This window comes from Dermacentor andersoni, chromosome 7 (assembly GCF_023375885.2).
Source record: "Dermacentor andersoni chromosome 7, qqDerAnde1_hic_scaffold, whole genome shotgun sequence".
Lineage (NCBI taxonomy): Eukaryota > Metazoa > Arthropoda > Arachnida > Ixodida > Ixodidae > Dermacentor > Dermacentor andersoni.
This window is the reverse complement of record NC_092820.1, coordinates 102,661,012-102,672,796: the sequence shown is the minus strand read 5'-3', so window position 1 is coordinate 102,672,796 and position 11,785 is coordinate 102,661,012. Positions and strand designations below refer to the sequence as shown.

At 50.3% G+C, this 11,785-nt stretch overlaps 1 protein-coding gene across 1 annotated transcript; it reads left to right on the top strand.

The window, feature by feature from the left end:
* Positions 1-10,888: 10,888 nt before the first annotated feature.
* On the top strand, positions 10,889-11,272 carry LOC126534743 (putative nicotine oxidoreductase). The gene has a single exon (XM_050181988.1). It carries the CDS (start codon positions 10,889-10,891, stop codon positions 11,270-11,272), a length of 384 nt encoding a protein of 127 aa, XP_050037945.1.
* The last annotated feature ends 513 nt before the right edge of the window (positions 11,273-11,785 follow it).

The window sequence follows — 11,785 nt, the reverse complement described above, 5'->3', positions numbered from 1 at the left end:
GGCGGGCAGAACTTGCAGTCTCGCCCGTAGATGCCCGGATACATGGCGTGCAGCAATGTTCCGTGTGGGTAGGTTCCAGCCTGTAGTCTTCTCCAGGTTACCGCTTGGTCCCTACTCATCGTCTTATGCGCGGGCGGGTAGCGACGCATCTGCTTCCTGTAGTGCGCCAGGATGTCCGAGTACTTCTTGGATATCCGTTCATCATCCTCGTCACAGTCGTTGGTCCGTGTGCTCTGCGCGTCGGAGATGGCTCGGCGTGCATGATCTCGAGCCGCGGCGTGCGCCGCCTGGTTCCCCGCGAGAGACCCGTGTCCCGGCCTCCACAGGACTTGTGCTGCTTCTATCTTGGTGTTGTTCAAAACCTGAAGTGCTGCCTTTCCAATCCTTCCGTTCATATACCGTCTGCATGCTTCTTGCGAGTCCGTCCCCACGGTAACCATGGCCTTCTTGCAAGTTGCGATGGCCAGGGCTATGCCCAGCTTTTCCGCTGTGGTCGCGTCCTTGGCACGTATGGATGTGGCTGTAAGTTGTTCGCCCTTCTCGTCGACCACGCTGATTGCAAATCGGTCGTTGGTACTGTACGCAGCTGCATCCGTATATCTCACGTTTTCTTCTTTGCTGTTGGTGCGTTCGAGTATGCGTTTGAGCGCCTGTATTCTCGCCTGTCTCCTTTCCTTGTCGTACTCGGGATGCATGTTTCTGGGAATGTAACTTATGCGTAGCTTGTCTCTAATCTCGCGTGGGATACGCTGAGGTAGGTGCCTTTCATCCTCGACTTGATAGCCCAGATCTTGCAGCAGGGCTCTTGCCGTCTTTGTAAGCTTTAGTCTCTCCAGTTGGTTGACGTTGTGCGCTTCCACGAGCTCTTCCCACGTGTTGTGGGCTCCCATTTTGAGTAATTTCGCTGTGGACGTGGAGGGGGACAGGCGCAAGCCAATGTTGTAGGATTTTCTGATGAGGGCATTTACTTTGTCTCGTTGACTGTTCTTCATGTCAGCGTATGGGTTCCCGTGCGTGACGGTGCTCGTGAGCAGGGCTTGTATCATTTTCGCGAGGCCCGATTTTTCTTAGTCATATCATAGGAAGCCAACAAAGACTGACACCGAGGACAATATAGGAGAAATTTCTTGTGCTTAATAAATGAAATAAAGAAACGATGAAGTAATGAAAATGGATGAAAAAACAACTTGCCGCAGATGCTGAACTATCCCACAACCTTCACATTTTGCGTGCGATGCTCCACGGATTGAGCTACCACGGCGCCATTTCCCCATCCACTTTCTTTGGTATTTATATTTCCTAGTAGAACCCTGGGAGTGTGTTAACCCTGTTAGTAGAACCCTGGGAGTGAGAGAACCCTGGGAGAAGAAAGTGGATGGGGAAACGGCGCCGCGGTGCGGCAGGGGTCTTTCAGGGGTCAAAGGGTCATTCCCCCCCCCAACACATTCCGAAGTCCAAGACGTCAGTATGCCTTTTTCGGCGCCTCAACCCAGGGCATCGCCATTTCTGGATACCGCCGTCATGACACCTACGTTGACCGACTGGGTCTAATGCCCGTTGAAAGACCATGCCGCTGCCTTTCAGTCACCCCATACATTGCACCGCAGACACCTTGTCGCCATCTTAAATACTTCAAAATTACTCGACGTATTGCTGCTAAGCTACTCGAGTCAATCTTGCAACTCACGTTTTCTTTCTTTTGTGTTACTCGCGCACTGACCGCCAGACCGGCTCTTCTAATGCCACAAAAGCATGCTGTCAACGACAGCCCTGAATGCTCCCTAACCTCTCGCTTCCCCAACGCCCTCCCATGCCCCCTTCTTTCTTTTTCTTTCTTGTTCTTTCTCTCTTTTTTTTTCGTCTTGATGTCACCCCGGTTTTTTTCCGCTTTTCTTTTCTTTTCTCACCACCTTCCCACTCTCCCGCTCTTGTCCCCTCGTCTTGGGAACGAAGCTCACAGACGTCGGACGACAGCGCGCATTACCTCTGAACTCTCTCCCTTTCTAACCGGCCGCCACCGACAGCACCCTCACGTGGCGTCACTGCACTAACCCTTTAAAATTAACATGTGGAGGATGAGGAGGCTAGGTTTGACGAAGATAGGTCCTCCTATCGAAACGTTGGCCAGCCTTTCTGAGGCACCTTATCGATGTTTACAAACTTTATACCACTGCTATTCCATCTGTCAGCGCCTTTCTTGATATTGGAATTCATCTTCCGAGCTAGATAGAGCTTTAAAATTTGTTGTAATTATCTGGTCATTTGTTGTTTCCTTCTTTGCCCCATGCATTCGCTGAATACCTACCACGTGTTCTTCGGATTCGTTATACTGTCCCACAAATTATTTTAGAAATAACGCTTCCTTGCTAGTTGCAGTTTGGCTGCAATTTTGTTGCGCAGCACTTTATATTCTTCTTTCATATTGCTACGGAACAGCATTTGCGATGACGAAGAGGCGAGCAGTGTGAAGATGACGACGACGATTGGAGGCTAGCGCGGGTTCTTGCCTCTTGGCCAGGTGCGACGTATTTCCTTGTAAATATACTTGTATATAGCTTTTCGTCTGCGTCTTCCTACGTAACATATCTGGTGGAGGTGGACGTTCCCTGTACCTCGTCACGGAGTTTCGCGGTGGACGGTACGTCGAGCCTTCCTTCATGGCTCCCGGCGACGACAACTCGACTCAGCCGCCTCCGAAACCTGCTGCCACTTCGACGACCTACATCGCTTTCCCCGCTCCCCGTGATCCTGGCGTATTCTCGGGAAGAGATGGGGAAGACGTCGAGGACTGGATCAGCCTGTACGAACACGTCAGCCGTAATAACCGGGGGGAACCTACTATCATGCTCGCCAACGTAGTGTTTTACCTCGGTGCCACATCTCGAGCTTGCTTTCAGAATGCACGAAAATGAGCTCACCAATTGGGATTCGCTTAAGCAAACGCTCCGAGACTTGTTCGGCAACCCATACGGTCACCAACTTGCCGCGCTGAAGGCGTTATCGGGCCGTGTGCGGACGTCAACAGAGCCCTACGTCACGTACATTCAGGACGTTTTGGCTCTATGCCACAAAGTTGACGCACACATGACTGAGTCAGACAAGGTTTCCCACGTCCTAAAAGGCAATGCCGATGACGCCTTCAACTTGCTCGTTTTCAACAACATGGCGACGGTGGGTGCAGTTGTAAAATAGTGACGCCGCCTGGATCTTTGCTAGAAGCCGACGTATCGACCAGCAGTTTGCCCGTCTGCCCAACACCCCAGTGACATCTCCCTGTGCCGACGCTCTTCATCCCAACGACACCGGCGATGTTACCAGGATCGTTCGGCATGAGATCGAGGCCGCTTATCCGGCTGCCTTCGACTCCAGCTCCTCCAACGCACCTGCAGTCACGGTTTCGCTGATCCAGGTAGTTGTCCGCCAGGAGCTCGCAAACATTGGTCTACACACCATCTGCTGGGCCCATCGCCCTGATATCCACCCGGCTTCTTCAATTCCGCCCCGTCCCGCATCTTCTTACCCACCACGTTTCCGCAACCCATCTTAATGGCGCACTGCTGACGACAAGCCCATTTGTTTTCACTGCCGTGGAATCGGGCACATTTCTCGCCACTGTCGCAGTCGCTGGAGTTCCCCGACCCGGTCTATTTATACTGCCTACTCTCGCCCCACAGGTGGCCCTTCTCGTCCCTATGCCGCACGCTCCGATAATGCCGCCACTGATTCTCCTGCGCCGAACCGCCCCTATTGTCGTTCGCCTTCGGCCCAACGACGACAATCTCGCTCTCCCCGGCCCCGTCGGTCCTATTCACCGACTCCCTTCGGACTCCGCTTCCAGCCTGAAAACTAGACGATGCAGCGCTTGGATGTGACGCTGCATTGCTCCCTACGCCGCCAAATCATCTACAGACGTTGCCCACTCATCTGAACCTTCTTGACGTGCAAGTCGACGGTATTTCTGTATCTGCTCTTATAGACATCGGGGCGCATTTGTCGGGAATGAGCGCAGACCTTCGTAACCGCCTGGACAAAATAATCACGCCCGCCACGACGCCTGTTGTCCATGTCGCCGATGACGGAACAACCCCCGTAATTGGTATGTGTGGAGCCCGCGTCTCCTTCGCCGATCGCTCCACTATCGTGCTATTCACAGTCATCGCTCACTGTCCCCACGACATCATCCTCGGCTTAGACTTCCTCTCCGCACATTCTGCTCTCATCGATTGCTCCACCAGTACTCTCCGCCTCGACCTGCCTGTTCTGGATCCCGCTGAACAACACCCTACTCGCATCAGTTCCGTCGACTTCGTTCGCTTGCCACCTTCGGCACTGACTTACGTTGACTTCGTGTCATCCCCACTAGTCCCCGACGGTCACTACATCGCGGCTCCTATGCAACACGTACTCCTTACACATGGGATCACAGTACCTCATACAGTTTTATCTATTGCGGCGAATTGCGTCTGCCTACCATTGGGTCTGCAAACCCCTACCATCGCAGTCGGCAACTTGTACCATCGCCGACTTACAGAAAATGATTGCGCCCGGCATGCCGTCCGAGCACGCTTGTGAGCACTACCGTGTTCTGTTTTCCTACCACGATATTTTTTACTTTAACGATGATCCTTTGACCCAAACTACAGCTGTGAAACATCGCATTAATACCGGCGATGCCCCTCCTATTCATTACCGCGCTTATCGAGTTTCACCGGCTGAGCGTCAAGTTATTCACGCAGAAGTTCGCAAAATGCCTGTCAAGAACAATATTGAGCCGTCATGTAGTCGATGGGCGGTTACCTGTTGTACTGGTAAAAAAGAAGAATGACTCATGGCGCTTTTGCGTGGATTATCGGCACCTTAACAGGGTTACCAAAAAGGACGTGTATCCCTTACCTCGGATTGGACGCCCTTGACTGCCTCCACGGCGCTCGCTATTTCTCCTCTATTGACCTTCGCTCCGGCTACTGGCAGATTGCCGTGGACGATCTCGACCGCGAAAAGGCTGCTTTTGTAACACCCGACGGTCTTTATCAATTCTAAGTGATGCCGTTAGGTCTATGTAACGCTCCTGCCACTTTTGAACGCATGATGGGCTCCCTTCTTCACAGTTTCAAATGGTCCACGTGCCTGTGCTACTTGTACGACGTTATAGTATTCTCCTTAACGTTCGCTACGCACCTCGAGCGCCTCTCAGTATTCCTGCACGTTTTTCGTCGAGTCGGTTTGCAACTAAACCCATCGAAGTGCCAATTCGGCCGTCGCCAGATTACCGTCCTTGGACATCCCGTTGAGGCGAACAGAGTGTAACCAGACCGAGGCAAGATCCATGCTGTTAAGCACTTCCCGGTTCCGAAGTGTGTCAAGGATGTGCAGAGCTTCATCAGCCTTTGTTTGTACTTCCACCGTTTCGTGAAAAATTTCGCAGCCGTTGCACGACCACTAACCGAGCTTTTGAAGAAAGACGCCTCTTTCCAGTGGGACGATAATGAGGCCTCTGCATTGTCGCACCTAATCGACCTTCTCACAGCGCCTCCCGTTCTGGCCCGTTTCGATCCTTCTGCGCCTACCGAAGTCCGTACTGAAGCCAGCGGTCACGGAATTAGCGCAGTATTGGCACAACGCCTGCGCGGCAACGACCGTGTTATCGCTTACGCCAACAGGCTCCTCTCACCCTCGGAGCGCAACTATTCCATCACTGAGCGTGAGTGTCTGGCCCTAGTTTTGGCGGTTGCGAAGTTCCGCCCATACTTATATGGCCGATCCGTTTCTGTTTTCACAGACCATCACGCGCTTTGCTTGTTATACTCACTGAAAGATCCTACAGGAAGACTTGGTCGCTGGGCCTTATGCCTCCAAGAATATTCGTATACTGTCACCTACAAATCTGGCCGACAACACAAGGACGCTGACTGCCTGTCTCGCTACCCAGTAGAGGAGTCTGACGACGCCGACAGTAGTACCGCCAATGGCATTTTTTCTGTGTCTACCTTCGGTAACATCACCGATGAGCATTACCGAGACCTATCACTGCGAGCACTCATCGAGCGTCTGTGCTCTACACCTAGCGACGCATCCGTTCACCGATATGTCCTCCAGGGCGGCATTCTGTACCGAAGGAACTTCCTCCCTGAGGGGTCTGATGTTCTTGTCGTGCCAAAACATCTACGACAGACTGTGCTCTTTGAGATGCATGACGCACCCATTGCTGGACATTTTGAGGTAACCCGCAGGTACGACCGCGTCCGCCGCCGCTTCTATTGGCCTGGTCTCGCTCTCGTTCCGACACTATGTTGCTGCCTGTGATTGCTGACAGCGTCGGAAAACACCTCAGGTGCTACCTGCCGGTCATCTCCAGCCGATCACCGTCCCTGTGGAGCCGTTCTGACGTGTTGGATTAGACGTCCTCGGTCCCTTTCCCACGTCATCCTCTGGGAACCAATGGGTAGCCGTCGCAACTGACTACGTCGCCCAATACGCTATCACACGGGCTCTCCCTACCAGTTGCGCCACTGACGTCGCGGACTTTCTCTTGCCTGACATTATCTCGCTTCATGGCGCTCCACGACAGCTGCTTACTGACCGTGGTCGCAATTTCCTTTCGAAAGTTATTGCCGACATTGTGCGTTCCTGCTCCACTCAACACAAGCTGACTACCTTATACCATCCTCAAACCAATGTCCCGACAGAGCGGTTAGACCATACTCTTACCACTATGCTGTCCAAGTACGTTTCCAAGGACCATCACGACTGGGACGTTGCCGTTCACTACGTCTCATTTGCGTATAATTCTTCCGGCCACGACACCGCCGGATCTTCTCCATTTTATCTACTGTACGGTCGCGAACCGACTTTGCCCATTGACACGGCACTTCCTCCTGCTGCGATCTCAACAAGCGAGTATGCGGGCGACGCCATCGCCCTCGCCGACCATGCACGCCAGCTTGCCCATGCTCGACTGACGGCCTCGCAAACCACTCAGCAGCGTCAGTACAACGCCCGCCACCGTGACATACAGTTTTCGCCTAGTGCGCTCGTGCTCCTGTGCTCGCCTTCTCGTTAGGTCGGACTTTGAGAAAAGCTCCTTTCGCGATACACAGGGCCCTTTCGCGTGCTGCGCCAGGTGACGCCTGTGACGTACGAAATTGCTCCTGTGAGTTCCACCTCGTCCTCTACTCTGGCATCTAGTGATGTCGTGCGCATCAGTAGGCTCAAGGCCTACTACACTGCTTCCGAGTGCAGCCTTTAGTCACTCCGAGACGGCGCTTTTGCCGCCGGGGGTAGTGCTACGGAACAGTATTTGCGATGACAAAGAGGCGAGCAGTGTGAAGATGACGACGACGATTGGAGGCTAGCGCGGGCTGTTGCCTCTTGGCCAAGTGCGGCGTATTTCCTTGTAAATATACTTGTCTTTAGCTTTTCGTCTGCGTCTTCCTACGTAACAATATTGCAGAAAAAAGCATTTCCGGGTCTGGGCAATTGTTGAAAGTGAAGTAGACAGGCGTACGCAGCAGCAATTTATTGACGCTTGGGCCAAGGTCCGGCTTTCATTAAGATACAATGTGCGGCATAAGTGCAGTATAGTACAGCATAACGCATGTGTATATCGCTTGGGTTAAGATAGGAAACATGAAGAAATTCGTGAAACCAATTCATGTGAATCGTTCTAAAGAAGAGATGAAACATGTATAAACAGTTGACGTCTGCAAACGCATCATTTCAATATGCAAAGCGCCAAGACGCACAAAAAAATGAAGTTAGAGAGGCAATCGCCAGGTGACAGTAGAAAACGTCACCTAATAGGTGCTACATTACTAAATAAAAACGAACATTAGGACGAGAAATAGTGACATGCTAGTAACAAGAAGGCAAACGAGGGAAAATGGGATGGGCTATGAAGGCAGGAAACTCAATTTTCCTACACTTTCATTCAAAGCAGACGCGATGGTATCCAACTTATAGATAAGAAAGGTTTCAGATGCTTCTCTATCACAACTTGGACCGCTAGGTCGCTTTATGCGGCTGAATAGATAGATAGATAGATAGATAGATAGATAGATAGATAGATAGATAGATAGATAGATAGATTCCTACTGAATCATCCATATGCCCCATCACTCCCATATCCAATAAACAGATATGAAACTGATAGGTTGCCACGCGAAAACCCATTTTTGCTATATGACATTTTGCTATATGACATATACATGACATATAGAAGTTATAGGGAGTGGTTTTTCAGTAGGGACAGACAAACAGATACACAGAGATGAACAGACAGATAGATAGATAGATAGATAGATAGATAGATAGATAGATAGATAGATAGATAGATAGATAGATAGATAGATAGATAGATAGATAGATAGATAGGTAGATAGGTAGATAGATAGATAAATACAAAACCGCTGAGTAAGGGAAAGAATATGCTAATCGCAATAAAGTGTTACGCGTCGAATTAAAAGGCGTAAAGATAGCGCTGCAGATCAGAGAGAAAACCGGGATAGCCGACGTTCTCGTTGACAGTAAGAGAAAAATAATGAGGCTGGGCAGGCCATAGAATACGTAGGGCAGGTTATCGGTGGATCATGAGCATTACAGAATCGGTTACAAAGGAAGGGAACCGCAATCGATGACGGCAGAAAATTTTGTTGAGGTGATGAATTTATAAAATTTTAAAGTTGAAGATAGAATGAGCTAGCTGAAGACATGGGTAATTGAGGATGGCTGATAGATCTATGTATATTGACACGTTGTAGAGCGGAAAAAATTTCCAGCAAGTCAGAGGTTGACCGGAGCTATAGCCTGCTCTGGCCTGCTACCCTATTCTGGGGCAAAGGGACGAGAAGGAAAAGGGTTGACAAATTATGATGACGATACGAGAGGAGGCGCGTATATAGAAGTTCACAGCGTTGCGGCATTAATAAAGCTGTGCGCGGAGCCCAGTGGCTTCTAGAATGGCTCTAACGGCACTTGTTATCAGGGATGCGCTTTTTGCACTAGGCCAAGGACCTAAAAGAAACTTGTCTGAGAGTGGCCTCTTATCGGCGCTTGCAACGAAAGGCACCAATCGCTGTCGTGCTCTCACGTACACGGGACAAACGCAAATATATGATCAAGTGTTTCTGGAACCTGGCAGTAATATCGCAATTCGGCTAGCATTACGGAAATATATGAGATGACCATAACGCTTAGTGAAGGCGACACTAAGTTGAATCCGGGACGCCATGCTCGTTTGGCTTCTTTTGAGCTTGTGAGGCTTACGAAATTTCATTTCTGGGTCTCATTTATGCACTTACCTGTGTCGTCGATCTTGGGTTTAGCGCTCCAACATACGGTCGCTTATTACGCCAACGAAGTGGGGCATTTCTGTATTTTTGTGAGAACGGAATGCATAGTTCATAAGAATTACTTACAGCAGTTATCGCTCCAACGTCTGTCTGTTCCTTCCTTATCACGCCATAGTCTGAAGGTATCCAGTGAAGGTGATATTGTGGCCATTTCTGTATGCATGGTCGATATTCTATGTAATATTTATAGGCACTGGATAATACGGGCTCCGTCTGAGGACACAGAGCTGGCTTGGAGTCGCAGAATACCGTCAATGCGAGAGGAGGCTACTCGGAGATAAATCGAAGTACCTCCCTGATAGCAGCAAGTTCTGTGGCGTATGATGTGTTGATGTTGACCTATGGTGTAGTTTAAACCACCGAGCGTTGATAATATGTAGAATGATGATGGCTGCAGTGTAGGAATAGTGTGTGACAGAGCCATCGTTGTACACGTGTACAGTATCACCGTCCTCTGCAGAGAGGTAACCGAGGCAGCTGACAATATCGAGTGTGAACTCATCACGGAAGCCGATACCCCTACGAGAATCGAGAACAGCGTGAACAAGGACACCTGCCCCGATCTCACGTTCGTCAAAAGAACAAGGCAAGTGGAGTGGGACAACCTAATGGAAAACCTAGCTAGCGACCACTATATCCTAAAGACGCAAATCACAATAGCAGATAAAATTAGACGACAGATAGGGAAAGCAAACATAACGGACTGGAAAGCGTTCAGAGAAGCATGTGGCGATACAATAAAAAGCATCGAATCTATAACAGACTGGGGGAACATACTCAAAGAAACACAACGCAAATTCACCAAAGAAATTGAGCGTACGCCGCAGACGCCGGAAGTGGACTCTAGACTTTTCAGACTATGAGAAGCCAGAAGGGGGCTCACAAAAAGGTGGAAAAGACAGAAATACAACAGAAAGCTCAAGCTAAAGATCGCGGAAATCACGAATAAGGCTGAAGAGTACGCGGCGCAGCTAGCGAAGCAAAATTGGCAACAATTTAGTGACTCTCTAAACGGAACCTTGAGCACTGCAAAAACATGGCTCACACTCAAGGCACTCCTAGATCCGGCAAAAACAAATACCGAAAACAACAAAGTCATATACCGACTGGTACACCAGTACGAGGGAACAAACTCGGAACTATTGGACAAAGTACGCAAAGCGTGCTACGGTGACAGCGACCCAGCAGCCTACACAGAGCGCTACAGAGGAGAAGAAAATGGAAGGCTGGATAGACCCATCACCAGGGAAGAGGTGTACGCGGCGATAAGAAGCGCAACAAAGAACACAGCCGCAGGTGCGGACAAGATCAAAAACGCGCTCATCCGCAACCTCGGAGACGAGCTAGTCGAAAAGCTAACCGAATAGCTCAATGGACACTGGCGAGCGGGAACAGTACCAGAAGAATGGAAACACACGGAAGTCATCATGATCCCGAAACCAGGCAAGAAACTTCAAGTGGAAAACCTCAGACCAATCCCCCTTACATCGTGCCTAGGCAAGATCTATGAGAGAGTTGTTACGAGGAGGCTACAAAATCATATGGAAGAAAACGAGCTGTACCCCCACAGCATGTTTGGTTTCAGAGCCAGGCTCTCGACCCAAGATGTACTCCAGCAAATCAGAGAAGAGGTACTGAGCAATATCCCGCTCAACGGAGAACACATCATGGCACTGGACGTCAAAGGCGCCTTTGACAACGTAAGCCACGAAGCCATCCTGACAGGACTAAACAACCTAAATTGCGGCATGAATATACACAGCTACGTCAAGGCATTTTTGTCCAACAGAACAGCCGCAATCGGCCTGGGCGAGCTGAGATCCGAAAAGTTCAACACCCCAAACAAAGGCACACCGGAGGGATCGGTCATCTCACCCATCCTGTTCAACGTTGCCATGATTGGACTGGCCCAACAACTAGACTAAATCGACGGCGTACGCCACGCCATGTACGCCGACGATATCACTGTATGGGTCACCAAAGGCTCACTCAGGGAAAAGGAAGAAAGATTACAAGAAGCTGCGACATGCGTAGAGGAATATGTCAAGGCAAGAGGTGTAGCCTGCTCAACGAAGTCCGAGCTCCTAAGAGTATGGCGAGGCAAGAAGAACCGCACCGTCCCAGAGGCAGTAAACCTGAAGTTGAACATCCACCTCGAGGGACAGCCAATCCCGGAGAAGACGCTCATCAGGATATTAGGCATGTGGATACAATCGAACCAACGATGTACCCACACCCTAACACTACTTAAAACTGCAGCCAACCAAGTGGCCCGCATGATAACGCGGGTCTCGCGGAAAAGACACGGCATGAAGGAAGCAGACACATTCAAACTGGTCAGAAGCCTGGTGGTCAGTAGAGTGACGTACAGCCTCCCGTACTACCACTGTACGAAGCACGAAATGCAACAAGCGGACGCAATCCGGAGGAAAGCCCTC